This window comes from Nicotiana tabacum, chromosome 17, assembly GCF_000715075.1.
Source record: "Nicotiana tabacum cultivar K326 chromosome 17, ASM71507v2, whole genome shotgun sequence".
In the NCBI taxonomy this organism is placed as follows: domain Eukaryota; kingdom Viridiplantae; phylum Streptophyta; class Magnoliopsida; order Solanales; family Solanaceae; genus Nicotiana; species Nicotiana tabacum.
The window spans coordinates 99,081,227-99,099,111 of NC_134096.1; the positions used below are offsets into that span (position 1 = coordinate 99,081,227).

Consider the following 17,885-nt stretch of genomic DNA (forward strand, 5'->3'; position numbering starts at 1 on the left):
TCATGTAAAGTTTGCAGCTAACTTTTAGTTACGCCACTTCTTGCTACGAATGCTACGAAAAAACTATTTGTGGCTAAAATATTTAGCTACATAAATTTTTATATTTAGCTATAATATATTTTATAGCTATATATACATAATGTTGTAGTGTGTCCAATTTATAATTTCACGTAGCAGTATCTCAAATAAAATTGAAATAATATTACTTTTAGGTAGAGGGTAATTTAATCATTCAGTTTTTAAGGAGATTTTAGATTTTTACAAAGTTATAGACTATAGTATAGTATATACTCCCTCTGTTTCAATTTATGTGAACTTGTTTGACTGGGCACGGAGTTTAAGTAAATAATGATTGCTTTTGGAATTTGTGATCCTAAATAATTCAAAAAGGGACCCAGAGTATTTGTGTAATTAAATTTCTCATTAATGGTAGAATTATAAATTTAAGTAAAATTATTTCTAAATTTAAAAATATATATATTTTTTTTTTTGGAAGGAACAAAAAAGAAAAGAGATTTACGTAAAAATGGAGGTAGGAGTATATGATCTAAAAAGCTGACCGAACCCGCAGTTACAGAAAAAAGTTTGAAGTTCGGACCCTTGGTTAAGCCCAAAACAGTTTTCTCTCCTGAAATCACAAAAATCAAAATCCAACCTTTTTCCAAGAAACCAAACAGATCTCAAGACTCACCACAGCAAATTCGTCAATGGCTTCGTCAGGAAAATCGGTGATCAAAACCCTAAAGCGTTTCATGAAGAAGCCATGGGAGTTCACTGGACCACAAACAAGTCCAGAGTATCTATCCGCTGTGCCCAAGGCAACTGATTACAGGCTCTTCTGTCCGGCCACAGCTCAAGCTAAGGCCATCATACCTACTTCCGATCCTGAAACCGTATTTGACATCAAGTACTTCTCTCGTGACCAGAGACGTAACCGTCCTCCAATTAGGCGTACTTTCCTCAATAAAACTGATGTTGAGAAGATGATGGAGAAGAAGACTTTTGATATCAATGATTTTCCTCAGCCTTATTTGACTGCTAAGATTGAAGAGGATATGGATGCTATTGGTGGTGGATACCAGAAATGAAGGTAAGGAATCTCAATTTTTAGGTCTTTTTATCTGTTTATTAGTAATTATTGGAAATTGAGCCTGTATGTTGAATAATCAATCAGTTAATCAATCAATCGTGTATGCGTCATTACTATTTTGGCTTTTGAGGCACATTTCGAGTTCTTTAAGTCCTCATTGTTGCACATAGATTGTTATTCGAACGTTTGATGAAAATATGTGATGTACTGGGTTTAGCTGGTGTTCTCATATAGGAGGAACTTAGAGCTTCTCTTTAATTGGAATTATTGGCGATTTATCACATTTGTCTTTAATTGGTGATGCTTTAGTTTGTCTGTGGTAGAGGAGGGAGAGGTAATTTGAAGATGTAGGGGTGGGTTTGCTTCGCTATGGAGGAAAAATGTTACTATATCATGAAAAATCATTTTCTCTATAATTTTACAGCATTTGGTTAGGTATGAAAGTAGGTAACATTTAGTAATCACACAGGGTCTAGGATATGGTCTGAAAATTGTGTGTTGGTGATATTTTTGAGCTATGTTGCTGGTCTCGTCCAAAAAATGCCACTGCATCCGTGTCGAATCCTCCAAATGCATTACTTTTAGAGGATCCGACACGCGCCCAGTGAAATTATTGGAGGATCCGAGCAACATATCTTTTTATTACAAAAGGTTGAAAACCATGTTTAAGTATTGATTAAAATAAGTTATATGGATAAGAGTTAGGGGACAGAGACTAAACTTTTTGATGTAAAGGTTCAATCTTTGGATCTTTTCCACTGAGGCCTTTTGAAGAGACTCTTTGTTCCACTTTATCATTTGTCCTCCAAGCATATTTTTGGATACTCTGTTTACCCCCTTCTTCAATAACAGTGGAAAAAAATTGGGATATTTGGAAAGGAAAATGAGTTCCATTTGATGAACTAAGCACTTGACGAGATTTTGTCTTTCCCTCCCTTTCCTTGTGGGATGATGAAATGGGATGTACTGGAAACCTTGAGAGTAGTCTACAAATAGAATGTTTGGGGGAGGGGGTGTTCAGAGATTTGCCTTTCTGGGGCCTAAACTGAAAATGAGATTTAATGGTTAGCTAGGTTTTTGCAGTTTGAGCATAATTTTTTGCGGGAAACTCTTTGAGGAGTCTGTGGACAAAAGATACGTGAATGCATTACAAACCTGCAATTTCAAAAAAGACATGAATTGTTTAGAGAATCTCCCAACTTAGAGTAGAAAAGAAAGTTTACAGGCCATATGGTTTTGGTGCTAAATATGGCTAAGTTTACATAATATGTTTCACTATAAGGAGTTTCGTCCTTTCCTTACTTAAGATCTTGTAGTTGCTTCTTCCATCCCTTGCTGCATTTGCTCTTCTGTAGCTAGTGGTACCCTCCCCTCCCCTCCATCCAACCGAACGATGGCTCCTTCCTCGATAACCTTGTTGTTGCCCCATTTACTCTGCCCTCCACATGCTACTGTTGCCTCATTTTTGGCCTCGTCCAAATAAAGGTTGCTTCTTGTCATGCTTCCCTTTTCAGGAATTAGCCTTCGATGGCATGCCCTCCTTTTGCCCCCCCTGCCATGACCACTTTTGACCCCTGTTCCAGCTTTTTCCTTTTCCTTTTCCCCGTCCCTTCTAAGATCTCCCCTTTTGCAAATTGGCGGTAGAACCCAAGCCCCAACCCGTTTACAAGTTTCAAACCTTCTCCTTTCCCCCCACTTTTAAAGGGAAAAATATCATATCATAGCTGATAATAATGGCTTCAGTGTTACCAAAGGAAACATTGTGCTCAAAATTTGACCACGTATGCTGCTTCCAGCAAATAAATAGCCTGCTATTGTCAAAGTTACATGTGCCAGAAAGACTGAAAATTGCAAATGTTTACCCTTATCTTTTGGTACCACGTGACTTTACCTTATCAAAAAAATCATTTGGTACATACCACTTGATATTTATGCCAAGTACCACTAGTTGACGAGGTTTTTAAATAGGATATAGCTTAATTTTTTATTTTTTATTTTATTGGTCCTAGTTTGTTTCTTTTTCCAACACCAGTGTGAAGTATGACTAGTTTAACATTATATTATTCAATTTTTCTTCTTTTGATTTAAAGCACCATATTTTCTCTGAGCACAAATTAGCAATCATGTTAGTCTCGATTTCTTTGTTTGCGGGTTGGAAGAAGATTCAGATGGGGCATTAGGTATAGTGAGAAGGGGAGTCAAAATGAAGATTTGTATTCTTGTCGGTTTCCTAACCTATTCAAAACTGCATGGAAAGTAAAGGAGAGTTGTTTTGCTTTCTTTTTTATCACACCAGACAACGAGGCAAGATAAGTTCTTTACCAAATGAATGTACCAATTGTCCTCTTAGCTTTTTCATTCCCTTCCACCGCCTATTGTTAACGATGGTTGCATCATCTGGTTAGTTAGAACAAACTTAACTTGATGTATTTACTATTTCCTTGAAAACAATTCTTGATATTGACATTATAATTGATTAGGGAAAATCATGCTGATAAGATTTATAATTAGAGGTACTTAAGATTAGGTCGAGTTTGACTCTATTGTTATGCGTTAGAAAGGAAGATTAAACTTTTAAAGCTAAAGAAATGCTAGTAAGCTATAGACTTGAAATAATGTATAGAGCTAAATATGCATAATTTTGAATAAGAATGTTAAGCCTTGATGAACCACCTTAATGCTTCATTTAGACCTTATAATGCTAGAGCAAGAATGTAATATAATGAATTAAGCAGAGATGCAACCATCTTAATGAGATCAAGCGTTAGAGATTTCGAGTGTGTACCATGTTAGCATGAAACTAAACTATCTTAACAAACAAGCAGTAACTAAACTATCTTAACAAAAAGCTGATGCAACCATCTTAATGAGATCAAGCGTTAGAGATTTTGAGTGTGTACCATGTTAGCATGAAACTAAACTATCTTAACAAACAAGCAGTAACTAAACTATCTTAACAAAAAGCAGATACTGCTTTTAGTTGTCTATGTGGATATACTGACGTTTCACAGTTTCTGTCGATACTCTTCTAGAGTAAAGTAGCTACATTTTGATCTTAAAGGTGTTTAGTTGTAAAATAAATCATAATTGGGTCTTTGTGATGGGATCAAGCTTTATATATATATTTTGCCTGGTAAATTGCCATGGCTAATTTCATTCTATAGCTAGTCTCTAGGAGAAGATGAAAGAGCGAATTAGCATAGAGTATGTCTGGAAGCCATTCTAGAAGATGTTCTTATGTTGCGGCAAGCATAGTTATTATACACTTGGAACATTCACAGGGGCTGTGCCTGGTTCTAGCCCCCCATAGCTCTAAAGTCTACTGTCATTTTTAGGCCTCTAAAGTCTACTGTCATTTTTAGGAGTGAAATGAGCTAAGCCAAACCCAAGAGTAGCCAGGTGTAGTTCAACTTGGTGCATTGAGAGTTGAGCTTCAGGTTGGCTTGAGTCCAGCTGAGGTTGAGCTCGAGATGATCAAGTTTTGCTGAGCTCGAGACTGGCTCAACGTGTTTGGTTAGCTTCCATAACAACAATGACAGAACTTTCACTAAATCAATCCGTAAGTTCGTAAGATTAAGAAAACAAGCCAAAGATTTCCTACAACTCTCATATGTGGAATAATCAGTAAAGAATTGAGTTTTACATGGTTTTAACATATCCTTGACACTTCAAGAGGGAGAAGAGGCGGCCTACTGGTATATGAGGACAAAAAGAAAATTTGTGGGAAGGACAAGCGAGCTGGGATTAGGCTCGAACTTGGGAAGTCTCAATTGGATTTGAGCCGGGACTGAGCCAAGCTTGAGCAGGCCGTGAGCTTGCACCACTAATGTTATACTATAACTTCAGGTCCGCCATGGATCTTCTGGCATAATTGTCAAAAAGAAATAGTAACTGGGATAGTTCTTCTTTAGCAAAAGTGGAGTTACAACTTACAAGTTTATTAAACACTAAAAGGTGTACCCATTTATAACATTGTAAAGGCAACTTTCTGAAATTCCATAATGTTAGGCATACGAGCAGTTCATAACAACACCTTTTTTTGCATTTGATCCTCTTATTTTAGTATCTGAATGGTCAAAGGATTAATAAATGCAATAGAAGAATGCAAGTAACGAGAAAAAAGTGTATCTATTCCTGTTTTTATTTGGTCATCTTGGAAAATTCAGTTTTATTAGCTGTGGTATTATCACATGTACATGATTTGTAACTGTTCAAATTCCCTCTCTACCAGGCTGTGTAGTTGGGCCGAAACCGTTGCTGTCAATAACAGTAGCTGATGATGTATTGCAGTGTCAGCCAAGTGCTGTGCAAATGTACTTCCTTTGTTTTTAACATGTTAAGATATATTCCTGGAGCAATTTGATTTTACAGCAAAAAGTTTCAGCAGCTGAATAATTCTTTTCGATTATCTTATGCAGATTATGTTCCCTATCTTTTGTTTGAAATGTCCAAGCTAGTCAAATTCTGCATGTGATTAGCTAATAGTCCGATTCTGATTTCCCAAATTCACAGCTTCGCCTGATGTCATACCATGTACCTCGAAAGATATTGATATCAATTTTAGTTGTGGCTTCAATTACTGTCATTGGTCAGATTCTATTGGACTTTTTATCTCAATCATATTTTATCAACACAATTCTTCCCTGCCAAGAAGGGGTTGTTCTTGATTCCCTATAATTAGACAGGACAGCATGACAATTTCAGTTTCCAAAATCATTATACTTCCAAAAGAGCAGGTCATATGCAATGCAAGTCTTCCAAATATATATTTAGCCAATTCCTCGTCCAGAACCCCTCTAGCCTATCGAAAATGAAGATAGGTAGATGAATTTTGTCTCCTTCTAACACCATAAATTACCACCAAGGTTCTAAATAATGGTTTAGCTGATGGTACTTGCCAGATAATTCGAGAGTAGGCATTAGTATCTTGGAATGGCTATTGTAGTATTTTGCCATATAGTGCTCGATACTTGAGACCCCTTTTTTTTTTTTTGCTTTTTGTTTTTGGTGTGTGTGTGTGTGTGTGTGTCTTCTAGTCTTCATGATCAATTGACACCAGCATTTTGTGATGCAACTTTTGCTTTGTTTGATTTCATGCTAAAATGGTTTCAAAGATTAATATCTAGGACAATAATTTACATCATATCAAGCGCCCCTTAGGTGAATTTATGGTATATTTCCCCTGATGACACTAAACTGGTCCGTTAAGCTCCTCTTGTGCTCCTAACTTGGAAGCACACTTGTGTTGGAGTTCATTCTAATGCCTTCTTGAGTTGTATTTGTGCCAACTGCTCTGTATTCTTTTTTCATCACATTGTCTTCATTACCAACTCTAAATATAGGGGGTGCTACAAGCAATTAGGCATTTTGTGCACCCTCTTACTCGAAGTCTCAAAATTGTCGTTGAAAGTTGCTTTGCGAGACGGCTAATAGTCTCTGACTTGGTCTTCAGATCATAAGTCTCAACCCGTTCTTTGGCTTGCTCTTTTGCCAGTTTGATCTTTCTACATGATTAAGTAGTATTCCAGGTGAATAAGAGTTGGTTTTAAATAGAATAAGTACTTAAATGGAGACGAAGTTCACAAGTTTTCCTTGGTCCAATTACTAGGAAAAGACTAGACAAACAAGAAAGAGAAGGTAAAGTGATGTACAAAAGCACAATGTTGGTGTTAAAGTTGGGTAAAGCTATGAGTGTGAATTTGAACAGGAACAAATAAGAAAAGATGAATGTTTTTATTAGAAGGAATAATAGTACGGGGGAAATCATTTTCCCTTATGGTACGGCATGTCACGCATGCCTCAATCCAACAACCAGTAAAGTCGACGTCTTCTTTTTATATGTTTTCACATCTTAACCCAATTTGGAAATGAGACGGCATTTTTGCTTTACCCTCAAGTAACCATCCCAAGACATGACTCTTTTCGTACCAATCCAACCACCAAATGTCTTCAATTGTACATTCTAGGGCGATATCATGTCTTTCCACAAAAAGGAGTGTGTTTTACTGAACCCATAGAACAACTGCTACCCATAGAAAAAAGGAGAGCCTCGTTAAATCATGGGTGTTTCACAACCAGTAAAGTCGACCATGGAGTTCCGATCTCCCATTTTACGTGTTATCGTCGGATGGAATCGGTCTTATACCCAAAACTATTTATGTAACAAGAAACCAGAGAAATATAAAAATATCCGCTAGCACTAGCTGGTTGAAGAACTTTAATTATTTATTTTGGAAGATAAATCTTGTCACCTCTTAACAAGAAATAAACAAGAATTCTAACTTATAAAGTTTAAATCCTAGATCATTGTTTGCGGTGAGGTAATGTGGATGCACCTAAGATTTAAAATTTTGTTTCATCATGTATCATCATCATCTTCATAGATCTGACAGTTCTGAGTGAAATGCTTTACTAATTTAATTTCGTCCGTTAGGCAGTGACTACAAGAGGCCATAGAAACCCTAAAAACGAAGCAAAGGTTAAACTGAGGATAAATGCATGTCAGTGGCAGTGAATAATGCAGATATAGCAGAGAAAGTGAACTGCTACTGCATTTCCCTTATTGTCTTCAGATATCTAGACATATTAAACAACATTTAAGACTTTTTTGTCTTTCTTTCTGTATTTTCTCGTCCTTCGTATAACTGACCCAAAACTTATTTGACATTGAAACCTTGTTGTTGTTATTTCTACTTTTATAATATTTATCAATATGAGTTGAGCTTATATGCCGGGGCGCAGACACCTTGTTCCGAGCGGTGTCACGTGAGACTAACTTTATCAAAATTTTGCATAATATGTATGTATATATAATAAATAACATTAAAATATTGGGTATAAATATTAAAAAAATAATTCCGTTTGTTGTTACAATAATTTATTCATTTATTTACTTTTTTAAATATTGACACTGCTTGAAAATTCGTGCCTATGTCATTGTTGCTTAAATGGAGCGACGAGGACCAACCCCAACTTACAATTGAGGTATAATAATAGACTAATAGTGGTTCTTATTCTGCTTTGAGACTTTACATTTACCAACAGATAGAAGAAGGAGCTTGGTTGGAAAGAGCTGAAATATCTGAAGGGCAGTGGGTTATCTTCTTAGCTACTCACTAGGAATAAATTTTAGGAATTCTTTATATGGATTGAAAATTTTGAAGCTGGTGTCATTTAACTAATCATCGAAAGGGAAATATGCCTGACAACAATGTTTTTTCTGCAGTCAGAAATAGTAAAATTAATTTCCTTTTTCTGGACATGTTTCATGACTGTTGCATGGACAGCAAATTTACTAGATGCTTCCAATCAAGTGATTTTTTTTTAACCTACTGACATGCACAGGCATGAATCTTGTTACTACGATCAATCATCTATACACACACACTCCTCTTGTTTGAATTTATGGAGATGAGAATGCAATATTAAATATATTTGGAAACAAGAGATTATATCAGACCATTTATTTCCCCTCTTTTAGTTATTTAATACCGTCAAACCAAAAATAATACTTTACATAAGGTAGGGGACATAATGCTTTACCTTTGCAAAGATCGGAAGGAGTCAATCTACTAATCCCACTAATTCAACTTCGCAATGCATAAATTCCATTTAGGGGGAAAAGCTCTGTCAGGTGTTCTTCTGATTTTCTTATCATATTTGATTTTCCTATCTTTTGAACGAAAGGGCAATATATTTACCATAATTAGGTTTTCCTTCTTGTAGAAGGAAATTATAAATCTCTCATATTTGGCTAGTCGCTTTTCTTGTAGGAAAATATTTGGACTTCTATAAATTGAGGATCCTTCTTTCTAATTCAGTAGCATCCACAATGTAACCATATGGGGTTTGAGAGTCATGTTTAAGGGGAGAACTTTACGGGACAAGCGTTAATGTGTCACTTGTGTGTTTGCCTCTTCGTGAGGTTGTTCTATCAATATTTTGTACTCTCTTTTATATAGTGGATTGCTCATCTCCGCCCGTGGACGTAGGTCAATTGACAGAACCACGTTAAATATTTGTGTTTCTTTTGGTATATTTCTCGTTTGTTGTTTGATTTATCGTCGTTCAAGGTTTGCTTACTAGCTTTCGCATGACACCTGATTATTTTCGATCCTAACAAGCTCTCCTTACAAGGAATTTCTTCACTTGCGCACGGAATTCAAGTTCGAGACCACTATTAAGGGTGGAGTGTTAAGGATCAAAATAATCAGGTGTCATGCGGAAACTAATAAATCAAACCTTGAACAACGATAAATCAGACAACAAAAAAGAAATATACCAATTTATTTTTTACGTGGTTCGGTCAATTAACCTACATCCACATGCAGAGATGAGTAGTCTACTATATACAAAAGAGTAAACAATATCGAGAGAACAACCTCACAAAGAGGCAAACACAAGTGACAGACTAACATCTGTCCCGCAAATTACCCCCCTAAACAAGACTCTCAAGTCTCATATGGATGAATGAAAAGAAAGAATCTTCAATTTATTGAAGTCAAACCTTTTTCTCTAATAAAACGGACTAGCCAATATGGTAAATATGTTGTCCTTCCTTCAAGGAATAGGAAAATCAAATATGGTAAGACGGTGCAAAGATATTCTTAACAAGGTATGATATTATTCGCTTTGGGCCAAGTCCATAAGGTTTTTCCCAAAAAGGCCTCACGCCATTAAGAATATCTAACTCCTTATAAGTAGCTTCTTTTTCTTTTATACTTTTCATGAGTGACTTTGTTCACACACACTCAGCAATTCCACGGTGATGAGCTACTACAAGAATTAAAAGTACTTATCAAGTTATATGCTCCTCTTTCACTTTATTATCCTACGTCTTTAAACACTGACCTTTCGTTCCTTGCTACCTTCACCTTCACCAGACAAAGACTTAAAGTGATTCATAACATCCTACACTGTATATATTCTTTTACCTGATCTTCTTAGTTATCTTCTTTATCTTTTACCTGATCCTCTTAATTAAATTCTTTATCTTTCACGCGCACATGGAAATAAATAATGTGTAATTAGTAGTAGAGATAAATGTTAACAATTGAGGACAAATTTATGAGCGATCACATTGTTACCCACATAAGGATAGTTATTTGTTCAAATTGAAAGTGAATGTCAGTAGCAAGAACTGAGAATTCTCCTTTCCATTCCCAATTAAGAAAATAATATCAGGTCAAAATCTTATTCCATTTGGTATTCCTCATAAACTTCCTTGCTTGCTGTCACATGGATCTGCTCTCCGATCCGTTATCTGTTGCATCGCTTGAACTTTTCTAATCAAACACACCCAAAAATGTTTTATATGCAATCACGCAAAATTTTCCTCAAAAACTACTAGTAATAACATTGGCCTATTAAATACAAAATTAAATAAATAAAAGTGTGTTTTCTCTAAGTTTAAGTTTTTGGATTAGACGATTGCATACTTCAACATGATATCAACACAGACAGAGGTCTTGGGGTAATTTGAAAAAAAAAAAAAAGAAGTTTCCACGTGTTTGACCTATCGGAAAAGAATCACACCCATATGTGAGGAGCATTATTAGAGACAAAATTAAATAAATAAATAAAGCATGCTCTCTTTAATAATTTAATCTTTTTAAGATGATCACAATAATAAGACTAACTTTAGTTTAAGCTTTTAGATAACATGATTGTGAGAAAGCACGGGAGAAAATATATTATTGATATTAGATAAAGAATATAATACAAGAGGTCTTTATTTATCGCTATACTCTATAAGGACATATTACTCATATTCCAATGTGGGACAAGACTACATTATGTACATATCTGTAAACTAACACTCCCCTCAAGCCGGTGCATACAAATCATATGTACCGAGCTTGTTATATATATAACTAATACGGGGACCAGTGAGGGACTTGGTGAAAATATCTGCAAGTTGATCATTCGACCTTACAAACATTGTAGCAATCTCTCCTGAAAGTATCGTTTCTCTGACGAAGTGACAATCAATCTCATTGTGTTTAGTTCTCTCATGGAACACCGGATTTGATGCAATATGAAGGGCAACTTGATTATCGCACACAAGTTCTATCCGACTGATTTCACCAAATTTTAACTCCTTGAGCAATTGTTTGGTCCAGACTAGCTCACATGTTGCCATAGTCATTGCTCGATATTCTGCTTCTGCACTAGACCGAGCAACTACATTTTGTTTCTTACTCTTCCAAGATACCAAATTTCCTCCTATTAAAATATAATATCCAGACGTAGAACGTCTATCAGAAGGTGATCAGCATCTGAGTATCCAACGATCTGCTCATGACCTCGATCCTCAAACAGTAACCCTTTGCCTGGAGCCGATTTTATATACCGAATAATGCAGACAACTGCATCCCAGTGACTATCACAAGGAGAATTCATAAGCTGACTTACAACACTCAAAGGATAAGAAATGTCGGGTCTAGTCACTGTGAGATAATTTAATTTACCAACCAGCCACTTATAGCTTGCAGGATCGCTAATCGGCTCCCCTGTCCTGGCTGAAGTTTAGAATTTGGATCCATCGGAGTATCAACAGATCTTCAACCTATCATCCCTGTCTCCTCAAGAATGTCTAAAGCATATTTTCTTTGAGAAATAATAATACCTGAGCTAGAGTGAGCAACCTCAATACCTAAAAAGTACTTCAATCTGCCTAGATCCTTAGTTTGGAAGTGCTGGAAGAGATGCTGCTTCAGATTGCTAACACCATCATGATCATTGCCAGTAATAACAATATCATCAACATAGACTACCAGATAAATACAGAGACTTGAAGCATAGTGCCAATAAAACACAGAGTTATCAGCTTCACTACGAGTCATGCCAAACTCCTGGATAACTGTGCTGAACTTACCAAACCAGGCTCAAGGAGACTGCTTTAGACCATAAAGTGACCGACGCAAACGACATATAAGGTCACGAGACTCCCCTGAGTAACAAAACCTGGTGGTTGCTCCATATAAACCTCATCCTTAAGATCACTGTGAAGAAAGGCATTCTTAATGACTAGCTAATAGAGAGGCCAATGACGAACCGCAACCATGGATAGAAAAAGGCGGACCGGTACGACTTTAGCCACGGGAGAGAAGGTATCTCTGTAATCGATCCCAAATATCTGAGTATATCTTTTGGCAACAAGACGGGCCTTAAGTCGATCAACCTGTTCATCGAGACCAACTTTGACTGCATAAACCCAACGACAACCAACAATAGATTTACCTGAAGGAAGAGGAACAAGGTCCCAAGTACCACTTATATGTAAAGCAGACATCTCGTCACTCATAGCCTGTCGCCATCCTGGATGAGACAATGCTTCACCTGTAGACTTAGGGATAAAAACCGAGGACAAAGAAGATATAAAAATATAATGGGGAGATGACAGACGATGATAACTTAAACCGACATAATGGGGATTAGGATTAAGTATGGTCCGTATACCTTTCCGAAGTACAATCGGTGTACTAGGAAGAGAAAAGTGGGTCAGGTGCAGGACAAGAACCAGTTGAGCCTGATGTAGGGCGCGAACGACGATGATAAGTCAAGAATGGTGTTCCTGTGGCTGGGGATCTAGGAGGAATAACACTAGACTCCTCAACGATTGGTATGGGTGAAACTTCTATGGTCGAAGGTGGAGGAGGAGATATAGTAAACTCCTCAGGCTCCGGCGACCAAACCCCAGTCAGCCCCACCGGAAAATACACGTCCACGTGCCCTCACGCGCCGGAAAAGGAAGAAAATATTCGGCGAGATCTGACCCACGCGCCAGCGCGTGAGCCCTGTTCCGGCCAGATTTTGAAAAAGTTCCAGTTGAACAGTCGGATCGCCTAGTAATTCCTAGTCTACCCATACTTTTTTCGTTTCATTCCAACTACTTTGATTTTTTCCGGCACTTATAGTAAGATTCCGACGACTACAATATTCCCTTATTCTGTGTCAGTGTTTCCTTACTCTGTTTTAGTGGATTACAGTTGATTCTTTCTCTTATTTGGTAAGAATTTGCAATGATGTCTTTGGGATTTGATGTTTTTGGGTCTAGAAACATGAGTTCTGGAAGTTCTAGTGTTATGATTACCTCGGAATCTTTAATAGGAAGTTCAAACTACTTAGCTTGGGCTTCATCTGTTGAATTGTGGTGTAAAGGTCAAGGTGTTCAAGATCATCTAATCAAACAGTCTAGCGAAGAAGATGAAAATGCGATAGCACTTTGGGCAAAGATCGATGCTCAGTTATGTAGCATCTTGTGGCGATCTATTGATTCCAAATTGATGCCCTTGTTTCGTCCATTCCAGACATGTTAGTTGGTTTGGGCAAAGGCTCGTACCTTATACACTAATGACATATATCGCATCTATGATGTGATATCGCGGATGACAAACTTAAAGAAGCAAGAATTAGATATGTCTACTTACTTTGGTCAAGTACAGACAGTCATGTAGGAATTTGAGAAGTTGATGCCAGTTTCTGCTAGTGTTGAAAAACAACAAGAGCAGCGACAGAAGATGTTTCTAGTTCTTACCCTCACTGGACTTCCTAATGATCTTGATTCAGTACGCGACCAGATTTTGGCTAGTCCGACTGTCCCCGCAGTTAATGAATTATTCTCTCGATTACTCCGCCTTGCTGCAACACTAAGTCATCTAGTGATCTCATCACATATACTTGATTCGGGCGTCTCAAACTATGGAGAATAGACAAGGAGGTCGTTTTGGAAGATCTAGACCCAAGTATTCTTATTGTCACAAACTTGGACACACTCATGAAATGTGATATTCCTTACATGGTCGTCCACCCAAAAATGCTTACGTTGCTCAGACCGAGACTATAGGTAATCAGGGATTTTCTTTATCTAAAGAATAATATAATGGTGTTGGTTTTTGCACAGCACCAACAAAAAGTGATTTGCTTACGGACAACCTTCTAAGTCGCCGAAAAATTGCACGCGAAGAGGTCTTTCTTCTCGGAAGTCGCTGGAATGATGCACAGCGACATGTTTCTCACTAATGCTCCGATACCATGTGAGAAAGCATGGGAGAAAATATATTATTGATATTAGATAAAGAATACAATACGAGAGGTCGTTAATTATAACTATACTCTACAAGGACATAGTACTCCTATTCCAATGTGGGACAAGACTACATTATGTACATATCTGTAAACAAACAATGATTATAATAATTAAGACCAGTAGCGAAGCCAGAAATTTCCTCAAAGGTGTTCTAACTTGAAAGAAATGAAAAAATTCTCCTACAAAAAGTATTCAATATATGTTATATACCTCTAAAATCTAATATTTTACCTATATACGCAGTGTAATTTTCCGACGAAGAGTGGTTGGTTGACCCGCCTTTAACACATGTAGCTCCGCCCTTGATTAAGACTAACTTAAATGGATCGGAGTAATATGAGAAAAAAAATTCATATAACCAATCTCAACTTGATTGGAAGACTACTTGTAGCTAGCAAGCGCACTTGCAAGTCCAAGATGGCCCCTCCCCCTTTTAATTTGCATTCATAAATCGTCCGCTTTAACTATAGTTTGGCCAATCTCCCTTTACTTTTCGCCTGCAGCCGTATATATTTATCACTGATTAAAGGATGTCAATATCATGATATATTGAGAGGATACAAAACGCTCTTATCCTATCCATGTTACTCCTAACACTTATGAACTACTGAAAACAACAAATAACTAACGTCAAGGAGCACAAGCAGAAGGAAAACAAAGACCTAGTAAAGGAGAAGTTGAATACGGAATCGAATTCATAATCCATCATATGATAAAGGTGTAAAAAAGTATTTCAACATTTTCAGTAAAGGGTCGGTGGAACTTGCGGCTGTGGACTGGAACAAAATTCAATTATTTCAAGGAGAATCAGACGATGGGGATATGCATGTATTGCCATTAATATCAATGGGATGAGCATTAGTACTCATTAGCCAGCATTTAGCTGCTCTGAAGAAAGTAAAGTCTGACTAAAGGACTTCCTCTGAATCTGCCCCGGGACCATTGAACTGGCAATTTTAATCACGTCTGTAACGTAGCTTGTCCTAAAAGTGTTAAGTTCTATACAATAAACTATACAAATATTTACACAATCACAAAAAATTAAAAATAGATTTGTATGATAAATATTAAGAAATGGTAACCTGCAAAAATGATGACTAAACTGTTATTACATGTTACATCACATAGTGTAAAAGTATTTTGAGATCCTCCACTTTTTCCCTGTTCATATTGCAGGGTAAATAGACCTTTTGAGTCCTTACATGAATATCAACACCTCTTTCTTTTCTTGCTAACCTTCGGTAGTACTTGCCATTTGCATACAGAAAATGACAGAACCCTATTCCCTTGCTCTCTTGCGGTATAACAATCAGTTTAGGTTTGTTATCCTAAAAACTTATAGGTGGTGAAATTGGTGTTTGATGCTTCAATTAAAAAAGGCTGTATGCTTTCCTGCACATAAGATGTACAATTAATTCACAAAATTATGTAGTTTATTATGCCGTCATATATTAATCTTATATGTTTCTTGTTTTCTCTTTCAATAGAGCCATGAGTTCTTGTAATGTGAACCTTTTTATGCTACTGCCAATTTCTCTTTCTTTGACTTTCTTGAGAACATACCTAAAAAACAATCTCTTCTGCTAGCTAGATGATTAATTAGAAAGTCAAGTTCCTCAGTGTTCGAAAACTGGCGTTCTTCATAAATATTTACATTTCTACATGCAATATGCATTGTTGAAGTGTTTTACAATCTCATCTAAAAGTTTAAGTTGTTATAATTAGTCAGAGAGATGACACTACTCTTAATTATCTAATTATATCTTTAACACCCCCTTATATGCCTGATTAATTATCATAGGCAAAACACGTGATTTTTTTTTTTAATAAATGATTGGCAATAAGACTCGAAACGAAGACCTCTATAGGCTATCAGGGCGAAGCTAGTAATTAAGAACGAAGACGTTCAATTGATAACTCGTTCATTAAAAAATTATACTGTGCAAATTGAGTAAAAATAACTTTTTCGTTATATATAAACATTTGAATCCTCTTATATAAATTTGTTGCTCCACCATTATCTAATCTTATACTATGTTGAAGTGTGGTATAATTTCAGCTAAAAGTTTAAAACATTAGCGAGGGACTCCTAAGTGGGGTCTTTGCGTGTCGATGGTGTAAGAAGCTATATTAGCGGTAATCAATGCTAGTTTTAAAAAAGAACTAGTTTAGTTACTTAGAGAAAAGCTAAAACGGACATCTAAAGCTAAAAAGAAATTAATCCATTCTCATTTCTTTTAGCAGATAAACCCAAATATTTTACTTTTTCTCTCTTTACGGAGTGAATTGCTATGGTAGATATATTCAATTTTTCGGTCCGTGCAAAATCTCTCTGCAATACAGTGCGATAGGTGGTCCTTAATCTATTGAGTGGGCATTGTAAAGAAAATGATCAGTTTGGTCCCTCCCCTTTGGAAAGTCTTCTCCTCTCCCTTTCATGTAGCTATCACAATAACATTTGCAATTGCAGTAAAAGCAAACACCATCTTATCTTCGTAATTAACTTTTCGTTTGTGCAATGATCTTTAGATTCTTCTGTCTCCTAGTACTATTAAAAGAGTTTTTATCAAGATTCCTAGATCATATGCAACTAATATTGGTTGTTAGTTATAAATATGAGCTAGCAAATGATCAAAATATAAGAGAAAATCGAGCATAGCAACTTCAAGAAACTATGCCCACTATTGTGTAGCATTATTTGTTGAAGTGTGTTATCGGCATCTCATTTAAAAGTTTAAACCGTAGAAAGATTATATGTTAATTAGTAACTTAATTATATCATCAATATATCCCTTTACGTGCTGACCTATTTTTTTTTGCATCACGAGAAAATTCTTTTTTTTTTTTTATAATAGGTGGCAATGAGACTTGAATGCAGATCCTCTGTCAGCTCATACCATATTAAAAAATGAACCTTTTCGGCCTGACTCAACCTAAAAGACTATTTCATAATGTGAGGATAATTGTCCTACACAATATAAGAAGACCAATTCAACAAGGAGAACTAAACATCGCCGAACGCCCAGGCCTGGCAACTGAAACATGGGCAACATAATATGAGGGCTCAATATCGGGAGAACCAAGTATTGATGTGAGTCTTGTTTTGATACTATGTTGAAGTGCATGTGATCAGCTCATTTGAAATCTTAAGTTAACTTAATTTCTGTTGAATACAAACTTGAAGATTAATGTTGACATACTTGTGTATGTTGAGCTGAATTTTAGGTCAATTGGTTTTTTGGCCTTTTACAAATTTATTATTAATTTTATGACACTACCTTTTTTTTTACACATGAGAGATTTACTTTTACACGTAAGAGATCTAAAAAAGACATTTTCTTAAATTCAACATTGTAAAAGGCCTGACAGGCCTAAAACCTCTGATTTTTCTTGGTTAAAGTCTCCACAGTCCAACCCATTTCTAAATCTCAACAGTTTTAACTAATCACAGTAGGAAGGCGTGCTTCTGTCGACCCATCTGATATATACGAATTCAACAAAAATGCCTGCCTTTTGTAGTTGTCGATAAAGCATCACGGCCAACTTTTCTCTATGTTAAATAAAAACGGTCCCCAAAACATTTGAAAAGATAACATCTTTGCTTCATTACTAATTAAGGACTTGTTTCTTACGGGTAAAATTACTAATCTTGGCAAAATAAGCAAAGGAAAATTGAGTTATTATTCATTAAGCTAGGGCCATGAT

At 36.3% G+C, this 17,885-nt stretch overlaps 1 protein-coding gene across 3 annotated transcripts; it reads left to right on the forward strand.

The window, feature by feature from the left end:
* The first annotated feature begins 554 nt into the window (after positions 1-554).
* Positions 555-5,675, forward strand: LOC107763083 (uncharacterized). 3 transcript variants are annotated; one of them, XR_001642945.2, is made up of 3 exons: positions 556-1,090; positions 5,322-5,403; positions 5,509-5,675. XR_001642945.2 is itself a non-coding variant. In XM_016581506.2 (2 exons), exon 1 carries the CDS (start codon positions 708-710, stop codon positions 1,086-1,088), a length of 381 nt encoding a protein of 126 aa, XP_016436992.1. In that variant the 5' UTR covers positions 555-707; the 3' UTR covers positions 1,089-1,090; positions 5,509-5,675. The 3 variants fall into 3 exon arrangements, 2 of the variants coding, with proteins under 2 accessions (XP_016436992.1, XP_016436990.1); XM_016581506.2 differs by lacking the exon at positions 5,322-5,403 and having other exon boundaries at positions 555-1,090; XM_016581504.2 differs by having other exon boundaries at positions 5,322-5,675.
* Positions 5,676-17,885: the final 12,210 nt, after the last annotated feature.

Bases quoted from the DNA above. Each gene is read 5' to 3' on its own strand.
- LOC107763083 (XM_016581506.2), top strand. From the start codon at position 708: ATGGCTTCGTCAGGAAAATCGGTGATCAAAACCCTAAAGCGTTTCATG.